Source organism: Sus scrofa, chromosome 7 (genome assembly GCF_054392235.1).
Source record: "Sus scrofa isolate SSC_HxYL_T2T_F1_AM1 chromosome 7, Sscrofa_HxYL_maternal_Yorkshire_Landrace_v2.0, whole genome shotgun sequence".
NCBI lineage: Eukaryota > Metazoa > Chordata > Mammalia > Artiodactyla > Suidae > Sus > Sus scrofa.
In genome coordinates, this window is record NC_139389.1 from 19,197,512 (window position 1) to 19,222,847 (window position 25,336).

Genomic DNA, 25,336 nt, shown 5'->3' on the forward strand with positions numbered 1-25,336 from the left:
TATTCTTGCCCTGACCCACTTCTGCAGACACCACAGCCAGATGATCTTTTTTTCTTTTCTTTCTTAGGGCCACACCTGTGACCCTAAGGTTCCCAGGCTAGGAATCGAATCAGAGCTGCAGCTGGTGGTCTACACCACAGCCACAGCAATGCCAGATCCAAGCCACATCTGCGACCTACACCACAGCTCACAGCAACACTGGATCCTTAACCCACTGAGTGAGGCCAGGAATTGAACCCGCATGCTCATAGATACTAGTCGGGCTCATTACTTCTGAGCCACAACGGGAACTCACAGATGATCTTTTAAAAATGTAAATCAGGAGTTCCTGTCATGGCGCAGCAGAAACAAATCCAGCTAGTAACCATGAGGTTTCAGGTTCAATTCCCTGGCCTCGCTCAGTCGGTTAAGGATCCAGTGTTGCCATGAGCTGTGGTGTAGATCGAAGACACGTCTTCAATCCCGAGTTGCTATGGCTGTGGTGTAGGCGAGCAACTGCAGCTCCAATTCGACCCCTAGCCCTAATCTGGGAACCTCCATAGGCTGTAGGTGCAGCCCTAAAAAAAAAAAAAAAAAAAAAAAAAAAAAAAGAATGACATGAAACTCATCCACATGAAGGGGCGCAAATGAAAAATACAAATAGGTTAAGAAATTACCTACTAAATGCTTAGCACAGTTCTCCCATAATGGGTATTTTATAGGCATATGCTGAATGAACAAACGAATGAATGATGGATGAAAAAGATGCTGATGGGAAGCTAAATATTTGAAATGACTTTCATTCTTTTAAAGGAATATAACTGAAGGTTACCATTTTGTTACAAATACTTCCTTTTTAGTCTCTGTCAGTGACAGAACACAAGACAGCATAGACCACTGGTGGGACCTCATACAGCATTTCTTCTCATTTATGTATCCTTGCCTAGATTTCAAACTCAGGATAGATTTTGTAAGGAAAAAGTTACCTATTTTGAAATCCATATTTTAAAAAGAGAAATTTAGTTGTAACATGAACATTCTAGTGTTATTTCACATAATTGCGTACATACCACAAGGTGGCTAAGTTTGATTTCTCTGAATTTAATTGAAACCTAAAGGACAGTTTCTCTGTACTGCATAGAAATACAGAACATTAATGAGTAAAGCATCTGATACTTACACTCCCTTTAGACTTTCTGGATCCTACAATAGGAGGTAGTGAAGAGGCTTTCTGACTGTGGAAACAAATTGCAATTCAGAAATCAGAACATTATTCGTAAAGAATACCCAAGGCAAGATAACTGTCCTCTCAGTGTGTCCTCCCAACCTAGAACCCAACTGTCCACAGACATCAGTGTTTCACAAAAATTCACAGACTTTCCCAGTTGCACAAAGACCACCATAACATTTCCAAATTCCATGCCAAAAAATTTTTAATACTTTCCTGTATGGTATTTTAACTGATGCTTACAGACAAATTTAGTACCACCTCGAAGTTTTTCAGAGCATTTTCAATCAAATCCCTAAATTTTCTATTTGCATTTCAAAAAGTAATTTCCCAAGCGAAGTAATGATTTTGCCAGACTGAGTCTAAAACTACAAATTTCAATTGCTTTTATAATATCTATAACATATACCACGGATAGAAACACAGACTGGCACAACAAGGGCATTTATATTTAGGAAGTTTCTAAACCAGTCATTCTCACAAAAAAGTAAAAAGTTTTCTTAGGCTCTAAGAATAAGTTATTTCTCGGATGTCTCTATTACAGGGAAAGATCCATCTTAAAACCCAATTGAACCTCTCTGAAAATAGGAGGAGACACAGAGACAGAGGTAACTCTTACTAATTTGTCTGAGAAAGGCCACTACAAGCTAGTTTCTCACTGCCACCAAGTAGAAGCACTCACTGCAATCTTACTGCAGGGCACAGCAGTCTGATGCAGTGTGGCTTCACAGAGGTTGTGAAGGATTTGATTTCATGGTTGGGTAAGGATGGTTAGCAATAAGTCTGCTGGTAAATAATTCTAAAGTTGTAGAAAACTACACGCTCTTGGATACGCTAAACACCACCTCTGAAATTCCATTTCACTTATCATTCATTTAGAAACCCTCACCTAGCCTCTCCATCAAGCTACGGAAACAAATTGCTGACAATCTGCTCTGTCTCTGCCACATATCAACCACCCTAGCAGAGGACAACTACCAAAAGTCAATTTCCCAGCAGAGTGGACAAAGAAAGGTAGCAGAGATGGAGCATGGAGCATCATGAGCAAACCCAGGGGCCCCTGCATCCACTGGGGGCCAGGGCTCTCCATGCAAATGCACGTCTCTGCAGTCTGTCTGCTTGGCACTCTTCACACACATGACATTTCCTAAAGGAAGAAGGTTCACTGTGCACTGTGTGTAATTGAAAGCAAAATCTTTCAAACTCTGCATTTAGTAGCTACACATCCAGCTGCTCAACTTATTTGCACCAAAGGAATTATATAGTTTCATATTTTACTGTTATTATTTTTAAGTATAAAATATGTTTTAAACACCCTTAGCTGTGTCTCTACACACCAAATGAAAAATTGCTTGGTATAGCTAACCAGTTAAGATGTTATTAAGGAGTTCCCTTCGTGGTCCAGTGGTTAAAGAACCCAGCTAGGATCCATGAGGATACAGGTTCGATCCCTGGCCTCACTCAGTGGGTTAAGGATTCGGCATTGCCATGAGCTATGGTGTAGGTCACAGACATGGCTCGGATCTGGCATTGCTGTGGCTGTGGTGTAGGCCTGCAGCAACAGCTCCAATTAGACCCCTAGCCTGGGACCTTCCAATATGCCGCAGGTATTGCCCTGAAAAGCAAAAAAAAAAAAAGTACTATGCAGTCTATCATAGATTCCACAAGATTTCATTTTTATGCAATAGTTCTCAATCTCCAATCATGGCAAAATAAACACCAATTAATGGATATCACACATGATTTCCATTCTGATGGATAAACAAGACTCTGATTTAGACAAGTGGTCAGCACAAGAGTCAATGCTATTTCAAATGATAACTAAAATATAAGAAGTGAATGAAGATGAAAACTTACCCATAAGACCTTCTCATTGTTGACTTGTCAAAAAGTAATTCACCGTAAGGCAACTTCTTAAACTTATCTCTGCCAACAGCCACATAAAACTGCCCATTCTCCAACTCTGCCCCACTCTCAACCAGTTTTCCTTCTAAAGTATAAAGTCTGCCAAAACAGGAATGCCATCAATTAAAATTTTAACAAGCATTGAAAAAAGTGCTTAAAGTCACAAAGTCAATAAAAGAAAAACTCTGTTCTTAAGTTGGCTCATTTGTTACCATGCTAATTACTGAACTATAAACGCCTCAAAGTCATCAGACTCACCTAAATGCCCAAGTTACAGTGTAGATACAGTTACTTTACTCTCTAGCTGTGCAATATTTCATCCCAAGAAACCTGACAATCTAACATAAGGATGCCCTGTTGCTGCCATATTTAGATTTTAAAGGGAAAGAATTAACTTGGAGAGAATGTGGAGCTTTAAATGAAGCTCAGCTTCCCCTGAAGTTTAATTCCTCTATTTTCTGTGAGCACTTTTAAAATTTATTTTCCTGATGCACTGGTCAGGTTGACAAGCCTCTTACTGCATGCCATGCAAGAGCAGCTCTCAACCAAAATGTTACGTCCAAACACACAGAACTGGGTCAGAAAGCAAGAGGTGAGAGGGCAGGAGGTAAAAGAACCCAGTATTAATGGTGCAGAACTGCATAGCATTCATGCCTCTTTTCTTTTTGCCTTCCCTCATCTTCCCAGAATCAAGGGATTTCACAAGAACCTCCCTTTACTGTAAAACTGCTGCTGCAAACTACAACTAATATGTTACTTATTAAAAGAACAGTGACAACTTTGCTAGACAATTCAAAGTGTCCACAGAATTTTTTGAAAGAATGAGAAAAAAACAGACTATTAGGAAATATACCAGAAAGACAATGGATATTTTTAAAGGTTATAAACAGGAGTTAGTAAGATAAGTTTTAAGATAATCATTTTAAAAACTTCTCTGATGTCTTACATTACATAATTAAGGGTAGTGACATTTGCAAAAAGAATTAAAAATACACTGGCCTATCTGCTTGGTTACTGAACATGTAAATGGTTATATCCTATGAAGCTAAGAAGTACAACAAAAACAGCCACCAAACCCCCTAACATGTGTTTGTGTAGAGTTAGTATAAAGACAATAAGTCTTTCTTTATAGTTTGTACCTCTATCCCTACAAGTCTAAATACCAACACTTCACCCAGACACCTGGTTTTGCTGCCTTGACTTAGACCAGGGTTTCTGAACATTATTGACCTTTTGGACATGGTAATTGTTGGAGAGGTGGGGAGGCTGTCCTGGGAATTGCAGGATGTCAACAGCACCCTTGACGTCTACCTATTAGATGGTAGCAGTAGCACCTCTACCCCCTATGACTTTGGACATTGCCGAACATCCCTTAGGGGCAAAACTGCTGTTGGTTGAGAACCGCTGGCCGAGACCCAGCCATTCTTCTTTCATTTTCCTTCCAAGTAGGAAGATCTGAATCAGTGGTTAGCTTTTATAGCTAGAAATTAAAAGGCGGCAAAGCTGTGGATCTGGAAACAGCCAAGATTTGACTGGTTTCCTCTACAGCTACGTGAAAGATACTGAATAAATTCTAACCCATGACGTTAGCCCTCTTTACATGACTCTTGTTGACATGCTTTCTCCCTTCGCTACAAACCCAAGAATCATGAACAGGGACTGGAACCAACTTTTGTGGGATGCTTTTAATATATAAATATACTGATGTGCAGAGAGGGTCCAACCATAAGACTTACAAACGTTCTTGTAAGGGACAGTGGGCGTGTCCCAAGTGAGCGACAACCAACGCCCACTCATGCCTGACACTGTATTAAGAATCAAGTAGGGCAGTTCCCGTCCTGGCTCAACGGAAACAAATCTTACTAGCATCCATGAGAATGCAGGTTCAATCTCTGGCCTGGCTCATTGGGTTAAAGGATCAGAGTTGCCGTGAGTTGTGGTGTAGGACAGCGGCTGCAGTTCCGATTTGACCCCTAGCCTGGGAACCTCCTTATGGCATGGGTGTGGCCCTAAAAAGACAAAAAAAAAAAAAAGAACAAAGTCTCCCCACGCATTCAGGGCACATAAAACCATATTCTCAATTCTGTATTTGTCCTTGCATACCTTTTATTTCTACGTATCAATTTGTTCTGTCAATATATGTATGAATAGATATATCTGGGCATGCGATTGTATCTTTGTGTGCTTCATATTATTTACTGAGTGGGTTTAAATCTATGTATGCATTAAAAGACAAAACGGCTTATCTTTAAGAAATCGATATATATTGAAGTTCCATTGTGGTTCAGTGGGTTAAGCACCTGACATAGTCTCTGTAGGGATGCAGGTTCCATCCCTGGCCTCACTCAGTGGGTTAAGGATTTGGCACTGCTCCAAGCTGCATCATAGGTCACAGATGTGGCTCAGATCTGGTGTTGCTGTGGCTGTGGCATAAGCCAGTAGCTGCAGCTCCAATTTGACCCCTAACCCAGGAACTTCCATACCCGGCAAATGCAGCCACAAAAAGAAAAAAAAATTAATATATACCTATTGAAATCTGCCTTTACTTCTGATACCAAAATAAAATTCAAAAGGGATCAAAGGTTTAAGCGAAATTAAAAAGTTGAAAGATGAGGAGTTCCCACTGTGGCTCAGCAGTTAGCAAAACTGACTAGTATCCATGAGGATTCGGGTTTGATCCCTGGCCTCGCTCAGGGGGTTAAGCATCCAGCGTTGCCCAGAGCTGTGGTGTAGATCACAGATGAGGCTCAGATCTGGTGTTGCCGTGGCTGTGGCGTAGGCCGGCAGCTACAGCTCCCCAGCAGCTACTGCTCCAATTCAACCACTAGCCTGTTGAACCTCCAAATGCTGTGGGTGTGGCCCAAAGAAAAAGATGAAAATATGGGAGAATCTCAGAGTGAGGAAGACCTAAGCTAATGGTAGGACTTAATGATCATAATGAAAGACTGAAAATTTGACTGCATCAAAATTCGACATGCCAGTATGCAAAAAGAAACAAAACTAGTAACAAAAATACCGACTGGAAACATATTAAAAACTCATATATGAGAAAGGGCTAATTTCTTTAATATGTAAAGAGTCTCTAAATCAGCAAAAAAAATGTACAAAGTCCATGAGATATATATAATATACTCATATTCATATATAATAAATATGTCCATTGTTATATAATGAATATGTTCATTCATATATAATGGAAGATAAATCTGTGGCATTATTTAGAGACTAGCTTGGTAGTTAATAGCAGAGGCCCTGGAGTCAGACTGACCACTGGGCTTGAATTCTAGCCCTGCTACTCACAACCTGAATAATCTTGAGCAAGTAACTTTCCCCCTCTGTCTCATGTTTCATGTCTATTAAAAGAGAATAATAAGAGTTCCCTGGTGGCCTAGTGGTTAGGAATTCAGCATTGTTAGTGCTGTAGCTTGGGTCCAATCCCTGGCCAAGGAACTTCCACATGCCTTGGGTGCAGTCAAAAAAAAAAAAAGAGAAAGAGAAGAATAGAACTATTGACCTTATAGGGTTGCTGAGTTAAGTTAAATATGTAAAGCACTTGGGATAATAACTTGCACACAAGAAATAATCAATGATGTTGCTGTTTTAGTATATTAGATAAATAAAATTCAAGAAACAATGAAATAGGAGTTCCCGTCATGGCTCAACAGTTAATGAATGCTACTAGCATCCATGAAGACGTGGGTTCAATCCCTGGCTTCGATCAGTGGGTTAGGATCTGGCATTGCCGTGAGCTGTGGTGTAGATCATAGACACAGCTCAGATCCTGCATTGCTGTGGCTGTGGTGTACACTGGCAGCTACAGCTCCAATTCAACCCCTAGCCTGGGAACCTCCATGTGCCGCTCGTGCAGACCTAAAAAGACAACAAAAAAAAAAAAAAAAGAAAGAAAGAAAGAAAGAAACAATGAAATACTACTTTTACCACGACAAAATATTTGTTACTTTTACAGTATAGATGAGAGTATGAAAAACAGACCCTTTCATGCACTTTTGGTAAATTAGTATAAACTTTGAGATACAGTTGGCAATAACTATCAAAATTTAATAGCATTCACCACTTGACACAGCAATTCAACTTCTTGACTTTAATATATTAACAAACTCTGCTTAAGAACAAAAACATGTAAGTGTAATAGCAGAAGGTTGGAAATGACTGAAGATTCTATCAGGAGGAGACTGCTAAAACATATTAGGCTACACCCTAATACGGAATATAAGATGGAATATTTTGTAGTCATTAAAAATAACAAGATAGAGCTATTTGTGTTAAGAAAAATTTTCAAGATTCGCTGTCACAGGAGGAAAAGCAAGGTATATTTATATAATTTATGTGCGTGTGTGTTCCCATTTGTGTTTTTAAGCATTCCAGTTTCCATCCTGCAGTGATGCAGACAAGTACTGTAAAGAAAGCCTGGGAAGCCTGGGGTGGGAGAAATAATTTTTTTTTTTTAATTGGCTGCACCCATGACATATGGAAGTACCCAGACCAGGGACTTAATCTGAACCGCAGCTGCAGCAGCACCTGATCCTTTAACCCACTGCTCCGGGCCTGGGATCAAAGCTGCACCTCCACAGGACCCAAGCCACTGAGATTAGCTTCTTAACCCACCTCACCACAGCACGAACACCAGAAATTGTTGTGGGGGGGCTTTTTGTCCTTTTTTTTTTTTTTTTCTAAGAGCCTCATTGCTGCATATGGAGGTTCCCAGGCTAGGGGTTCAATCAGAGCTGCAGCTGCTGGCCTGCACCACAGCCACAGCAACATGGGATCCAAGACTCCTCTGGGATCTACACCACAGCTCATGGCAACACCAGATCCCCAACCCACTGAGTGGGGCCAGGGATTGAACCCATGTCTTCATGGATATCAGCTATGTTCGTTACCACTGAGCCACAGTGGGAACTCCCATAAATAGTTTTTATTTACATTTTTGTCCTATTGTTTTACCGCACGTGAAGTATTACTTTAAATTAAAATAATTACATTTAAAATCATAATGGTTGCAAAATTATATGTATTAATAAATGCAAATATGCATATATTAATCTGTACCCAGAGTTAACTGAAAAACATAATATGCAATTATTTGAAAACTTATTTTATCCTATATGTCTACAGCATTCTCTACCAGTGGAGAATGTTCAAGAGACTGAGTGAGGATAGGATTCAAGAAGAAAAATCCCTTCACTGGATTTCAAATATTTGTGTGTCACATATTAATATATAATTTTAATACATTCTGTACATGTCTATATTATTTGTAACCCTTCCACCTATGAGATAATAAGTAAGTCAGCCTCTGTCAAGGTATAATTTCACAGGCTTTGCAACATAAAAGTCATGACTTTAGTCTTCACTTAAATTTCAGAACTTGAGAAAAATGTTTTTGATTTCTCAAATCTGGGCAATCCCACTTAATTATCCTCTCTAACCTTCCTCCTTCTTAAATTCGGTAACAAGTCCTAATGTCTGGAGACAAATAATTTGTACCATCAAATAAAAGTAAATATCTCCCGAAGAAAAGGACAGCTAATTAAGAGCCAAGAAGCTGGCTCATTCGGAAAAAAAAAAAAAAAAATCCTTCTCAAACAGAGCAATGCTGATGTTTGCCTATTTGCTCTAAATTCAAAGAATAAAAACAGTTAATACTTATCCACATGCTTCTATACCTGCTAAAGAATATAGTTAATATTTGTTGATGAGCTCCTATGTGCCAAGAACTGTTTTAAGCTCTTTATGTGGATTAACTCCTTCCTAAAAGGTACATACCTTCACATGAGGTATGTACAATTATATACCCATTTTACACATAGGGAAACTGAGGCATACAGACCCTATTTGTGAGCCGCAATTCACACCTAGGGACTAGTGACTTCGGAGCCTCCCTGGAATACCCTCAACAATTCTGAAACCCATCCTCTTGCAAGAAGAATACTCTGACACACCTGTGGACAGCCCCACTTCTCAGCGTTATTTTTTCCGTGACCATTTGTAGTACATGATCCCACTGATTCAAGGCTTTTCTAGGAATGAGGAGTCGAGAAGCTGGGTTTATGAGGTCTCCATTTGCAATCAAGCTGGGAAAAAAAGCAAAGCCAGTGAGTCAAACAATTTGGTAATCTTTAAAACTATAAAATAAATCCCAAACCAAAAAGAAATCACCACACCAATTTCAGCTTGCAATACAAAGCTCCAACTTACAAGATAGTGCAGGGTTCCAGAAGTGGCTTTCTAAAGCGAGCTGAAACGTTGATCTTGCTGTGGATAACTGGTTTTACCTTTAAAAGAAAAGAAATAGAAATCACTAAGCTTATGTTAGTGGGTTTTTTTTTTTTTTCTTTCTATGAGGAAAAACTACAGGTTTCCAGCAAACTGGCTGAGACCTGTTGTGCCTTTGTTAAAACCTTGCTTTTTTTCCAGTTATAGAAACACTCCAGGCTCACCTTCTGTGAATATCATATGGCCTTAACAGAGCTCTCAAGAAAAATTCCCTTTAAGTCCTGGGCATATTATTCATGATCTGTGCCAACAACAGCAACTTATGAGAATTTTAAGGCAACTTTTTAAAACAATACTTTCTCTAAAAGGGAAATAAAATTAATCCCATAAAATCTTGAATTCTGAAGTGCCCTCCCCTCCAACCACGAGGTCATCTTTCCCCACCTATCTGCTCCCTCGAGTCTCTGGCTTCCTATCAAGCACTTGACCTCACTCTATTCTCTTAAGACTGACTCCATCAATTTTTTTCTCAACTTCACTTCTTCATCTGTCCATCAGCCACACTCACCCAGCATCCTTAAATCCTCAACCCCTTGCATCTGGGTGGGTCTGGTTTTCCTTCCGGTCCTTTTGTTTGCAGGGTCCAGGCTGGGTACTGAGAACCATACAGCACCCCTGGGCCTGAGACAAGACTTTAGCAATGGGTAACCCCTCCCCCTCACAAATCAAGCATTTCTTATATTTCCCACAGTGGAGAGTCCAGATCCCTACTTCTCACTCTAAACCCTAAATTTTTTTTTCCCTTTTTATGAATTACTCTATTCTTCTGTTTATTAGCTGCATAAAAAAATGACCTCTAGGTATATTTGTATGAGCAATACCCGCTCACAAACACACGAAGTACATAAAGTAACAAAACCCTAAAATCCCACTCCAGGCACCTCCCTCTCAGCACCTCAACTCCTTCCAAGATTCAAGAAAACAGAGGCCAACAGGAATGGAGTCTTTCAACCTCCTCCCCCTTCACACTTTTCTCCTTTGCTGGCTGCCTCAGAAAAAGGATCCTTAACCCTTTACAAAGCTAAGCCCCCATCTTGGTTTTGTCCCCTGCTGCCTCCTCTGCCTGTCCCATTAAATATCTAGGACCCTTCACCCCCATGTGATGTCTTCAGTTTCTCCCTCAATCCCTTGGCCCTTTCCCTCCTCTTCACCATTCCTATTCCTACTGCCCACCCAGTGCTCTCCTCAGTCTTCCGCTATCTGGTTTCCACTGAAAGAGGAATCCCAGCTCTTCAGTTGGCCGACAAGGACCCCCATGACCAATCACTAGAGTATGGATGATCGCACCATTTTGGTTTGGTTTGGTTTTTGCTTTTTAGGGCCACACCTGCAGCATGTGGAGGTTCCCAGGCTAGAGGTCGAATAAGAGCTGCAGCTGCCAGCCTCCACCACAGCCACAGCAATGCAGGATCCAAGCCGCATCTGCAACCTACACCACAGCTCACGGCAATACCAGATCTCTAACCCACTAAGGGAAGCCAGGGATGGAACCCACAACCTCATGGTTCCTAGTCAGATTCGTTTCCGCTGAGCCACGACAGGAACTCCCACACTTCTGTTTTTAGGACTTTGTTTTCCTTCCCGATTTGAAAGGGAAACTTATAAGCAAAGGGAACTGATTAACAAAAACAGCCAACATTAATGACACTATATTTAATGACAAGCACTGTACTAAGTAATTTACACGCATATATACCATTTAATCATCAAAATTATGCCCTGAAATAAGTACTTATTGTTTAACCCCATTTACCAATGGAGAAACTGGAGCTCAATTAATTAATTTGCCTAAAATCACACACACTAAGGAGCAGAGCTGTCCATACCTATGAACCTCTAACTATTTGCTTTGCACTTTGGTAGTTACTTTAGATTAACCCTAAATAATCTTTTTTCATTTTTGTAAAAAGTTTAGTTGATTTACATTGTTGTTCGTAATTTCAGCTGTACACCAAAGTTATACATATACACACGTCCTTTTTTTTTTTTTTTTTAGGGTCAAACCCATGGCATATGTAAGTTCCCAGGCTAGGCTAGGGGTCAAATCAGAGCTGTAGCCTCCAGCCTACACAACAGCCATAGCAACGGCAGGATCGGAGCCATGCCAGCAATCTACAACACAACTCACGGCAAGGCCGGATCCTTAACCCACTGAGGCCAGGGATCAAACCCACATCCTCATGGATACTAGTCAGGTTCGTTAACCACTGAGCCACAAAGGGAACTCCTACACTCATCCATTCTTTTTCAGATATGTTTCGTGTATAGGGTATCAGAAATTTGTAACCCTAAATAATTCCTGGGACTCTCTGTTCTGTCAAATTATGCCATTTTGAGAAGAACAAGGGGTATGAATTTTTCTTTACTCCCCAGTGCCTAAAACAATGCTTGTCAATGCCTGCTAGTTGCACTATAAATGTTTACTGAAATTTAATTAAAAGATACTCCAGAGTGGGGAGTCCTCATCATGGCGCAGCGGAAATGAATCCACTAGTAACCATGAGATTGTAGGTTGGATCCCTGGCCTCGCTCAGTGGGTTAAGGATCCAGTGTTGCCCTGAGCTGTGGTGTAGGTCTCAGACGCAGCTCAGATCTGGCATTGCTGTGGCTCTGGTGTAGGCCGGCGGCAACAGCTCTGATTAGACCCCTAACCTAGGAACCTCCATATGTCACAGGCACAGCCCTGAAAAGAAAAAAAAAAAAAAAAAAAAAAAAGATACTCCAGAGTAAAAAATTTTAATTTGATCATAATGGTTTTTTTTTTTTTACATTTGTAACCCAGATAGTCTCAGTCCTAAGCTAATATTTATAGTAATACTGACTTTAAAAAAGAAGTCTAACAGATAATGTATGCACCTGACCAAAATTCAAGTGGTAAAATAGGGAATAGAGTGAAAACGAAGAATACTTCCCACTCCTGTCCCCCAACCACAGAATTGCAACCAGAATGAGCAATATTCATTCAAAGATAACCTATACATACACGTGCATATTGTTTTATGCAGACATTTTATACATACAATTTTTACACACAGGGATAACCTGCTACATCATGTTTCTGCACCTTGCTTTTTTTCATTTAACAATCTTACCGTGATATTGTTCTATGTTGGTAGGGTAAGCGTTGCCTCATTCTTTATAACAGCTGTGTATATTCCATGCCATGAATGTGCCAGAATTTATTTAACCCGTCCCTCAATGATGACCCTCTCAGTTGTTTCTAAACCCTTGCTATTGCAAATAATGCCATTACAGATATCCTTACAAATACCTATTTCCATAAATATGTAAGTGTATCTATAAAATAAATTATTAGAATTGACACTTTTTGAAATAAAGAAGAAGCACTTTTTTCAGTTTAATGAGATGGCTTATTCTCTTTTTTTGTTTGTTTGTTTTGCTTTTTAGGGCCACCCCCACAGCACACCGAAGTTCCCAGGCTAGGAGTTGAATCAGAGCTACAGCTGCCAGCCTGTGCCACAGCCACAGAAACACAGGATCCAAGGTGTGTCTGTGACTTACACCTCAGCTCACAGCAATGCCCGATCCTTAACCCACTGAGCGAGGGCAGAGACTGAGCCTGCATCCTCATGGATACTAGATGGATTCGTTTCCGCTGCGCCATAATGGAAAGTCCTGCAAGCTTATTCTTGATTGATCCCAAGAGTTCCTTCATTTATTCAGTTCATACCAAAGCATTAGAAAATAGATTCACTTTACAAGGAATGAGGTTTTGTGGCCAGGGTTGTGGTTTACAGTTCTCTCCTGGCAGATCTGCTTACTCTTAAGGCTTAGCATGTTTCCTTGCAAATGAGTCTTTGCCTGCATGAAGGACAGGTCTTTCTGATTATGCCTCTAGGCTGATAGCATCTTCCTCGTGAAATCTTCCCCACCTCTTAAACACGGTTGTACTGCCTCCCTGACCACTGCACACATCCCAGGGTCTCTGTTGCCCTTACCTGTCTGTTTTTTTCTTCTTCTTCTTCTTAATAACACCATCATCTAATATACGGTACATTTTACTTACCTGGTTTTTAATTTATTGTCCCTACTGTTACTTTGTAGTTACTCTCAATATTAACTAGTAATGACCTGAGCACATACTTCATACCAATTTTTATTTTGCTGAATGTCTCCTATCAACCTTTATTGCTTAATACTCTGTTAGACTGCTGAATTAAAGATGAAGGTGAATACATTAGATAAACAAATAACTTTGATACTCCTGTTGAGTTACCTGATATATGCTATTTTTCTTTAGTGCACACATATCAGAAATTCACAGACACATGATTTTTAAATAACCATATAACTTTTTTTGAATCTATAAGATGTCGCTTAAGTTAAATCAAACCATCTGTCCTGAATAATTTGTTTTCCTCATTCAGTATGACAAAAAATATTCCCCAAATGTTCATGATTAAACAGTTGAATTGAAGACTAACCTTAAATATATATTTCTTTGAATCGCTGTATGTGGTTAAAAGAACTAAATCAGTCTGTTTCCAGGTATACAGACAAAAGAATCTGAAAAAATAATCCAAGTAATATATTTGAATTGAAAAGGAAAATGTGTAAGACCATTATATAAAACAGAACTTTATGGGACCAAGACCATTTTTCATTTAAAGTGCACTTTTCTAACTGACATTTTATTTTATTTGGCCTTTTTGTCTTTCTAGGGCCACACCTATGGCATATGGAGGTTCCTACTCTAGGGGTTGAAACAGAGCTGTAGCCACTGGCCCGCACCACAGCTACAGCAACACAGGATCTGAGCCACATCTGTGCCACATCTGTGACCTACACCACAGCTCACGGCAACGCCAGATCCTTAACCCACTGAGTGAGGCCAGGGATTGAATCTGTGTCCTTATGGATGCTAGTCAGATTGGTTTCCACTGAGCCACAACGGGAACTCACTCTAACAGGTATTTTAAATAATAACTAAGTTACTAAAGATTAAGCAAATCAACTACATAAAGAGGAGCTTTTCCAGAGCCCTTATCAGGGATTAAGTGTGGGTCACATGGGACTAATCTAGAGACACTCCGCCTTCAGATATGGGAAACATAATAATCAATTACAATGCGTTTTTGAAATATGTGCATTTTCTTATTAGGCCATAATGCTTTCTCTTGCCCTTTGAAAATAAATAATGTTTGAAGCATGAGATTAATATTAAGTATCACACCCAGTTACAGAGAGAAGGATGGACACCAAAGGAATGGCTCATTGCTGAGCAGTCTAACCAGGGTTAGGTGTGTAATCTGTTATGATGGAGCCAAATCAAACGAAAAGCCATCATTGCAAAGCTCAGATTTTCATTCTGGACCCAGCAAAGCTCATGCTCCTGGCTGGCTTTGCCAGTTAGTGAGAGAACCATCAACAAGCAAAAGCAGGGCATGCTCACAGCTGACTTTGTGTCTTGACCTTTCACTGGATCCAACACTGGCTTGGAAAACCCAGTTTATTTGGATATTGAGAAGTAGATTAACCTGGGGAATTGGAGAGAGGAGTGAAAAGTAGATAGGGAGATAGATAGACAGACAGACTAAATATTTGGCTAAATTTTTCTTGGAACTATTGCAAAGTCAAAGTGGTAAAAGTGACTTGGCCAAGTTCACTCTGCTAGAATGGGGTGAGCCAGGGTTCTAATACTGATCTTTGGATACAAATCACATGTACTTTCTAATATATCACTTGGCCTCTGGTACCTTATTTAGTTTGTGTTTATGTCACAGATGGCCACACCAAAAACGAAACAAAAAAACAAATAAAAAAACCTTTATGTGAACTTGATAAGTCTCAGTATATAATTTAACTCATGTTAACAAATTCCAGGAGGCACTTGGACAACATCACACCTGGATCAAATTCGAATTAAAACTTGCATGACTTAAAAATACGAATCTATTTTTCATTTTAAAAAACTCATTAAGGAGTTCCCATCGTGGCTCAGTGGTTAATGAACCCAACTAGGAACCATGAGGTTTCAGGTTTGATCCCTGGCCTCGCTCAGTGGATTAAGGATCCAGCGTTGCCGTGAGCTGTGGTGTAGGTCACAGACGGGGCTCGGATCCCATGTTGCTGTGACTGTGCATAAGCTGGCAGCTGTAGCTCTGATTTGACCCCTAGCCTGGGAACTTCCATATGCCAAGGTGTGGCCCTAAAAAAAAAGACGAAAGAAAAAAAAAGCAAAACTCAGTGAAACTAAAATTGTTGTTTTTGAAAGTATATATTTGGATTAATAAGATCAAGATCCACAGACTAAGTGACTAAAGGTCTGAATTTCTGCACTCCAGGACTGATTGCCAATTCAATGCCTCACACCTCATTTTCTTGCTCTGTAAAAATAGGGATAATCCTGCTAAACTAGCCCAAAGGGATGCTCCATGAACTAATTAGTGAAGTGGCAATACCACTCCCTGGGGCTGTTAGGCTGAATGCTTCAGAGAATCCATCTGCCTCAAATCTCAGCACTCACCACCTCCTGAAACACTAGGCCAGGTAAACCAAACTCTGTCCTAGGACCTGAGGAAATTATTCTATTAAATGGACACCATCATGAGGCTCTAAGGACCACTGATCTCTTGTGAAAACCCCTTATACAATTTAAAAACTCAATTTTAAACTGCTTTTATATATATATATATATATATATATATATATATATATATATATACACACACACATAATGTTTTTATAATCATTTGTAATACAGACTTAGACATTTAGGGAAATAAAATGTACTCGAGTTATCTATTTGCAACATATAGCCCAACCTACACAAAGAAGCTTCAACTCTATTTTCCTTATTGTGCGGATTTAAGAAAAAGCGAGTTCCCAAAATAATAGTCTCTGAGGAAAACTTGTTACTACTTTGCAAAGACAACACATAGCATCAACAAGAATGAAGCCTTCTGAACAAAACATGTAGTCAAATTTTACCACTTTTTAAAATATACGTTCTTTTTTCTCACATTATTCTCCATCATCACTTTCTGATAAATGAAAGAGACAAACATTTTTAAAAGACACCATAGTAAAAAATAACTTACCTAGGAGCCAATATAGCAGACGCATCCAAACTACAGATTGTTCTAAAGAGCTTTTTAAAAAATTATCCAATTTTTTTCAATATTACTGTTTCTAAATGGAAGAGAAATTGGCTAAGGTGCTTGATAGATGGTGTGGTATGATCCACCAGGTCCTGACAGCTGGAAAGTGCCTCTATCAGAGGACATTTTGAGCTGGAAATATCTACTAAATTTCATAGAATGAAGCCCCATTTATCATAGAGATACTTCCGATTCATGGACTGAAAGAAAAATTTGAAAAGAAGAGGCTATATAACAAGAGATGAGGACAATGTCCAATCATTTCAAAACAGCTGGCTTACCCTCTCCTTGGATTTCTACAGATGGTGTTACTTTTAATCCCAATAATCAGGCATTTGCCATTAGCCCAACGTTCAGACCAATACAAATCTTCTAGGAGATTACACAGTTTTTCTATCACTATCTGCTACTTTTTTACCTCTAAGGAAATAAATTATGACAAGTGGTACAAAATTATATTTTTAAAATGCATCCGGAGTTCCTATTGTGGCTCAGCAGGTTAAAAATCCAACATAGTGTCCATGACGCTGCAGGTTCAATCTCTGTCCTCGCTCAGTGGGTTGCACTCGGCATTGCACTCAGATCCCGCATTGCTGTGGCTGTGGAATAAGCCGGCAGCTGCAGCTCTGATCCCACCCCTAGCCCAGGAACTTCCATGTGCCACAAGTATAACCATTAAAAAAAGAAAGAAAAGAAAAGAAAAGAAAAGAAAAGTATCCACTGTGTTTGTGTCACTAAGATTTTATCTCCATCACTGAATATTTAAGTGAGTTTTTCCCCTATTATCAAGTAAAGGAAGAGATAGTTAAGAGGTAGATGGTTCTAAGAGACCATTATTCCCACCATAATAAAAACTGAGATAAACTTTAAAAAAAAATCACAGTTTTTTAAAATGTAGCAAAGAACTGAGGATGCAAAGAAGTCTAAATGAACTAAATTCCAGAGAGGGACGAGCCCTTTCTAAGTGAGAAGAGACCCTCCACTGCTTTCATCCCCAGGTGCACAGCAGGCAGAGGAACAAGTCTTTCATGGACAGCTAGCCATGGTGTGGGGTGGCGTGACAGAGAAGACCCAGATTTTTAGGACTTAACACCAGAAGCAAAGGCAAAAAAGCAAAAATAAACAAGGGGGGCAACATCAAACTAAAAAAGCTTCTGCACTGTAAAGGAAACCATCAAGGAAATGAAGGGGCAACCTATAAAATGAGAGAAAACATTTACAAATCATGCATCTGATAAGAGGTCAATATCCAAAATGTATAAAGAACTCATACAACTCAATAGCAAAAACCTAAAAAATAATAAAAATAATAAATTAAAGAATCCAATTAAAAAATGGGTAGAGCATCTGAATTAGACAGTTTTCCAAAGCGACATACAAATGGCCAAAAGCACATGAAAAGATGCTCAATATGACCAATCATGCAAACCAAAACCACAGTGAGTTACCACCTCACATCTGTTAGAATCCCTATCATCAAAAAGACAAGCAATAACAAGTGTGGGGGAAGATGTGGAGAAAAGGGAACACTTGTGCACTATTGGTGAAAACGTAAACTGGTGCAGCCAACTATGGACAACAGCTTGGAGGTTCTTCAAAAAGTTAAAAATAGAATATCATGTGATCCAGCAATTCTACTTCTAGGTATTTATGCAAAGAAAACAAAAACTCTGAAAGCTCTATGCACCCCCATGTTCACTGCAGAATTAGTTACAATAACCAAGATATAGAAACAACCTAAGTATCCTTCAACATAAGCATGGATAAAGAAAATGTGGGGGGGGGGGTCTGTGTGTGTGTGTGTCTGTGTGTGTGTTGTGGAATATTATTCAGCCATAAAAAAGAATGAAATCTTGCCTTTTGTGACAACATGGATGAACCTTAAGGTCATCACACAAAGTGAAATAAGTCAGATGGAGAGAAGAAAAATACCATATGATCTCACATATAGAAATTTCAAAACAAACAATAAAACAAGCTCATAGATACTTGGTGGTTGCCAGAGGCAGGGGTAAGATGTGGGAGAAATGGGTGAAGGAAGTCAAAAGGTACAAACTTCAATTTATAAAATAAATAAGTCATCCCAAAACTAACACAAGATTGTAAATCAACTAAACTTCAATAAAATATAAACTATAAAAAAATAAGTCATGGCGATATAATGTATAGCATGGCAACTATAGTTAATATAACTGTTGCATATTTGAAAGTTGCTAAGAGAACAAATTCTAGAAGTTCTCATAACAAGAAAAAAAAGTCCATAACTATGTATGGTTATGGATGTTACCTAGACTTGTGGTGATCATATCACCTTATGTACAAATATCTACATCGTTATGTTGTACACACAAAAATAATATAGCGTTGTATGTCAATTATACCTCAATATCTTAAAATCTGGAATAGTATAGCTCCCAGATGTATGGGTATACAATTTTCTTTTTTTGAAATTGAGTGTATGCTTTTCTAAGGTATTGAAAGAAAAACAAACAGGGAATGTGTAGTTGGAAATTGCATCACAGTTCAGCAATACATTTTGTGACCACATCATTCTGTGACCTTTCCCAGTCTCCTGTGCTAATAACCACTCTTCTTCAGCCCACACCTAACCTCTCCTCAAGGCTCCATCCCTGCCTTCTCTCTGAAGCTCACTCTCCCAGGTCAAATTTATCCAACTGGATGTTATTTATTATCAATATCACTTTGCTGATAAGGACTATAACTCTAGATCAGACCTTTCTCCTCACACCAAACTCATAGTACAAACTGGATAATTCTAACTCTTTAAAAACTGTTATAAGACAGTTAAAGATTTGCACAATCATTAAATATTCATCCATCCAATGGAGCCACTTTAACAGGAGTGGCTTTTCAAAATTTTTTTATATTATTCAATTTGCATTTTTTTTTCAAAGTGTTGCAAGAAAATGTACCACAAGACACATCATGACCCTTATATCCAGAAAATAATGACGTTTTACAGGGTCTCTCTCCTCAAAATTGCTTCCTCTGTCCCCTCCTGTATACACCCCACGTCCCAGATCCAGGTCCTCACAAATGCTCACACAAGCTGTGTGTTACCTTGACTTTTCACAATGTCTTTTTTTTTTTTATTTTATTGGAATAGAGTTGTCTTACAATGTTGTATTAATTTCAGGTGTAAAATGAATCAGTTACACATAACCATTTATCCATTCTTTCTTTTTTCCCATATTGGTTGTTACAGAACACAGAGTAGATTTCCCTGTGCTATACAGTAGGTCCTTGTTATCTAGTTTATATACAGTAGTGTAGTGTGTACATAATGTCTTTATGTTAGCTATTTTCAAATAAGTTTACAATTGTAAAATACATCAGAGTTTATAAAATGCTTTAATTTACAGTGGTGTTTGTTCCTCAAAATAATACTATGAGGTTGCTATTATCTCAGTTGAATAGAAAGAAAAAGATAAGCCTCTCCACTCCTCAAGGTCACACAGTAAGCAAAGACGCAATCACACAGACCCACTTCTGATGGTCGGGCAAGGGTTCATTCTCACTGGGAGTATTGCCCAAGATAGATAGAAATTTGCCACTAGCATAAAAGTGAAACAGAGCTGCACCCATCTAAATAAGATCTTCCTTGAACAATGTATAACTGAATATCTGCAAATATTTATATATACAATGGCATTTCTAGACCATCCTTATTCAGTGGTTCCAGTATCTTCTCAAGACCACTCAAGTTCCTCTCCCCTTCACTGCTACCCATCAAATATTCTTTACATAATTACATCAGTATAATTTAAGGAGTTCCAATGGAACGAAGATCAAAATATGTGAACCCCCCCCCCAAACTTTCATCAATTCTAGAACAATATTGTGGCAAAATCAGTGCAGCCACGGAAATACTTTCATCAGCATTGTTACATAAGAATAAAAAAATTCCTACCACTCTAACTTCAGTGAGAATCTAGTTATAGGAGATGTCTCTAATTATAATGAACCAGCTGTTTAGAACATTCCCAGAGGGGTCCAATTAGTTTCTGCGGGCTGATGAAACCATCCTTCTCTACCTGGGTCCTCTATGGGTCCCCACGTTGTACTCGGTCCAGGGGCTGATTCCCACAGGAAGGGTCAGGACTCACCTAGCAGGGGTGGATTACCATCTCCTATCCAGAGAGTCGTTTTTCCGCCAATAATGGATGGCTTAGCATCAGTTTGTAGTCTGTCTTTCGAACTACTCTCTAAATGATGCCTCCCTTCCTTGAAGCAGGAAAACAATTCAAAACGAATTCACAAAGAAATGATCTGGCTATTAAAAACAGCAATGCAGGAGATTTCTTTTCAGCTTAAAAGTGACCCCAAATTTGCACCTCATTATACATTTGACTAAACTCATAAGATATATAATCCCAAAAGTGAACCCTAATGGAAACTATGGGCTGTGGGTGGTTGTGGGTGGTTATGATGTGTCAGAGTAGGTTGCCAATTGTAACCAATTTACCTTGGGGAGCATACTGATAATGGGGGAGGCTCTGCATTGTGGGGGCAAGCGGGCCAAGGGCTAGGTGAGGAATCTCTGTACCTTCCCCTCAATTGTGCTGTGAACCTAAAACTGCTTTGAAAAGTAATGCCTGATTAAAAAAAAAAAATTAACTTCTAAAAGAGTGACACAAGATACCCAGCATCATTAGTAAAACTTTCCTTGAAAATCCTGTGAAATTGGATTGTGGTGATCATTACACAACTACAGACATGATTTAAAAAAAAAAAAAAAAAAAACTTTCCTTGAAAAATTCTTAAGTGTAAGCCTACACTTACATGTGTCCATATTGATAAATTGTTTTGCCTTTAGAAACAAAATGCCCACCACTTTTCATCAAATTTTGAACCATCAAATCAATTTCCCAGGACACCACAATTTTTAAACCATTGGTATTTCAGATTAATTTTCTCTCCAGTGGACTTTGTGGAATATTTTTAAAGATCAGATGATCCTAAACATTCTGAATATATAATGTTAAACCTCACATTTAGTAATTTTACTCTAAAATACTTATCTGCAATGAGCACTCTATCTTATAGGAAAACTAAATAGGACTTCAGTTAGGCATTTATAAGTAAGCCTGCATGGTTTTCCCTAATGCTATGCTGAAGACAATATGACCCCCATAAAGTTAAAAAATAACCAATTAACCCAAGAGAACTCTTAGGAGAAATTACGGGAACCGCCACTAACAAAGCACTGGAGGGGGAAAAAAAAAAAGTTTCGGACTCTTTGTCTTCTCTTTAATAGTCCTTGTTAACTTACTACACCATGCTTACTATTTCACCGCTGTTGTCGTTTTTGTTTATTTTGTTTTCCCAAGTGGGACTCTGGTTAGCAAACCAATCCAAGCCGTAGAATGTAAAAGTTCCACTAAGAAGGCAGAACAGCAGGCAGCGTGCACAGAACAATGCAAGATGAAAGTTAGCAATGCCGAGCATGCGGGGGCAACCCACATGGGCAGAGTACAGCCTCCACCTGCATTTAAATAAGTCCTTTAGTCCCCAGGATTCCCACTGAAGAATGTGCCAACGGTACAAGCTCTACATGCAGCCTTTCATAAATGCTAGGAAAATTATGAACCTACCAAAGGACAGCTAGAGAAAGTACTCTTAACATTTTTGGTACCCACAGTGAGCTGGCTCTGTGTGGAGAATTCAGTACCGTGGAGGGTCCCCATCTCATGGAGCACAGGATGGGATGCAGGAGTGCGAGAGCCATGCAGTCAGGTTGGAACTTTCGGTCTTACCGCCCCACACCATAGCAAGGGAAAAGGGACTCTAGTTGATGTCTACGTAATAAAAACCCAAAGCATAGGGTTCTGAGCGCTTCTGGGTTGGTGAATACATGGAGATCTGGGGACAGTGGTCAGCTCAGAGGCATGGAAGCCTGGTGCCCTTCCATAAGCATCTTGCCTTATGCATCTCTTCCATCTGGCTATCTTTTTATAACAAACTAGTAATCTAAGCAAAATGTTTCTCTGAGTTCTGAAAGCCACTCCAGGAAATTAAGCAAACACAAAGAGGAGGCCATTGGAACCTCTGATCTATAACTGGGCCTTCAAAAGCACAGGTAACGACCTACACTTGAGATCAGCAGCTTGAAGTAGGGGAGGGGAGCAGCCATGTAGGGCTAAGCCTTTAACCTGTGGAATCTGACACTATCTTCATGGAGATAGTGTCAGAATAGAGCTGAATTGTAGGACAACAGCTGGTATAGAGAACTGCTTGGTGTAGGGGAGACAAAAACAGACATTGTAATTGGAATCAGAATCCTTAGGGAGTATTTTTGGTAACTGCAAAATACTGGAGATGATCTAAATGCCCACATATTTGGAGAACAGTTGAGAAAAGTTTGGTACATCCAGACAACGAAGGGCTCTGAAGTTGCAATTAAGAATGAGAAAGGCAGGAGTTCCCGTCATGGCTCATGAGGATGCAGGTTCGATCCCTGCCTCGCTCAGTGGGTTAAGGATCCAGCATTGCCAAGGGCTGTGGTGTAGGCTGCAAATGTGGCTCAGATCCTACACTGCTGTGGCTGTGGCATAGGCCAGCAGCTACAGCTCTGATTCAACCCCTAGTCTGGGAACCTCCGCATGCCAAGGGCGTGGCCCTAAAAACGACAATAAATAAATACATAGAAAGACAGAGTTCCTGTTGTTGCTCAGTGGGTTAAGAACCTGACATAGTGTCTGTGAGGGTGCAGGTTTGATCCCTGACCTCGCTCAGTGGGTTAAGGATCCAGCATTGCCACAAGCTGCGGCGTAGGTCGCAGAAAAAAGAATGACAAAGACCTTTGTGTATTAATAGGGAGAGATTTCCAGGATATATTGTTAAGTGAAAAATAACGAAGTGCCAAAGGCTCTCTACAGTGTGGACCTTTCATATAGAAAAGGAAGGGTCAGAGAGAGATCCACTCGTTTGTGGAAAAGGATGAGATAAAGACAGGCTACATGAACCAGAAACTAAGGAGATTGGTTTCTCATAGGGACTGGACAGGAACCAAGTGTAAAAGAATGCAGAACTATGGGGATTCCTGTTGTGGCTCAGAGGTAACGAACCCAACTAGTATCCATGAGGATACGGGTTCGATCCCTGGCCATGGGTTAAGAACCAGCGTTGCAGTGAGCTGTCGTGCAGGTCAAAGACGCAACTCAGATCCCACATTGCTGTGACTGTGGTGGAGGCCAGCAGCTACAGCTCCAATGCAACCCCTAGCCTGGGAACTTCCACATGCCGCAGGTGTGGCCCTAAAAAGACAAAAAAATAAAAATAAAAATAAAAAAAGAAAAGAAGAATGCTAGAAACTAAGTATTAGGAACAGAGGTAGAGGGAGGTTGTCGAGGGTTGAGGGGAGATTTCTGTTTCCTGGTTATGTCATAGAGCTTGTGACTTTCAGGACCATGGCAAATAATTATCAACCACAATGTCATGTACCGAAAATAGAACAGAAACAGTGACAAATGAACTCAACTGTATTATAAAAAACACCACCACCACACTGAAAGTGAAAATGAGGGCAGTCATCAGCCAGATCCCTTAAAGTGTAACTTGCTTAATAAGTACTATCCTGTAACTGACCGAGCTTGGTGTAATTGTTCTTGCAAACTGCATACCGTCCAAGTTTCACATAGCTTCAACCATGCGTCACAAGGCTTCTTTCACTGTGCCTTATAGATAATGACCCTGCAATACAGTAACTGTTGCTTAAATTACTGTTCAGGAACACAGAGCTAGTCTTGCTCAGCTCAAACCCCTCAAGAGCACTGACCATTCATCAGGGCCTGTCCAAGTGTCTAATGGATGATCTTTTGACCTCAGAGGGCCCAAAACTCCACCCTCAGACCATGTTACCACCACCATTTTCTGAACACACCTTCCATGAAGAAGTGTGTAACTCAGATACGCCTGTTCAGTATACAGATTATTTCACCTTTTTCTTGCCTCCAATCATCTTTCCCCACACCTCAGACCACCCTCTCCCTTACCCCATAAATATCCCAAGCCCCTTGCCCTCAGGGAGGTGGATTTGAGATTTGTTCTTCCGTCTCCTCCCTTGGCTGCCTTGTAAATAAAAGTTTTCTCTGTTGCAAACCTCAGTGTCTCAGTGTTTGGCTTGCTGTGTGTGGGATTGGGCAGATAAACCTGGTTCAGTAACAAAAAGGGATGAGGATGAAAAAACTAACCTAAGTAACTTGGGACAAGGTATTCTTACTGTATGTATACTGGGAAGCTAAAAACAAAAAGAATGACACAAATATTGACTAGTTGATTAAATGCTTCTCATAGGAGTATTAAGCTAGCAATTTGAAAACTATTTTGTTTACATACTAAAATTGAACAAATATGGAGTTTCCGTTGTGGCACAGCAGAAAAGGATCAACTAGCATCCATGAGGACATGGGTTTGATCCCTGTCCTTGAACAATGGGTTGGGGATCAGGCATTGCCGTGAGCTATGGTGTAGGTTACAGACATGGCTCGAATCCTGCATTGCTATGAATGTGGCATAGGCTGGCAGCTGCATCTCCGATTTGACCCCTAGCCTGGAAACTTCCATATGCTGCAGATGAAGCCCTAAAAAGGAAAAAAAAAATTGAAGAAATACATAAATACATTGTGGATAGTGGGAACAGAGTTTCCCACGGTTAGAGAAATAAGTTACAAAAAAAGGAATAGGAAAGGCTAGAATGAACCCAGTGGTGCCACCATGGAATTGGAGGTATCAGTATAAACTCAGTTTTTTAAATATATATCTGCATATATACACTTGGATAAAT

At 39.7% G+C, this 25,336-nt stretch overlaps 1 protein-coding gene across 7 annotated transcripts in view; it reads right to left on the minus strand.

The window, feature by feature from the left end:
* Positions 1 to 25,336, minus strand: part of DCDC2 (doublecortin domain containing 2) — a 183,591-nt gene that overhangs the window by 117,228 nt on the left and 41,027 nt on the right. For all 7 annotated transcript variants that reach the window (XR_014809738.1, XR_014809739.1, XM_013977473.3 and 4 more), the window contains 4 exons: positions 9,332 to 9,408; positions 9,076 to 9,207; positions 3,065 to 3,211; positions 1,160 to 1,214 (listed from right to left, as the gene is read on the minus strand). Coding sequence is in view for 5 of the 7 variants with exons in the window: in XM_013977473.3 (XP_013832927.3) it covers positions 1,160 to 1,214; positions 3,065 to 3,211; positions 9,076 to 9,207; positions 9,332 to 9,408 (411 nt within the window). In the remaining 2 variants the exon portion in view is untranslated. The remainder of the gene's footprint in view (positions 1 to 1,159; positions 1,215 to 3,064; positions 3,212 to 9,075; positions 9,208 to 9,331; positions 9,409 to 25,336) is intronic.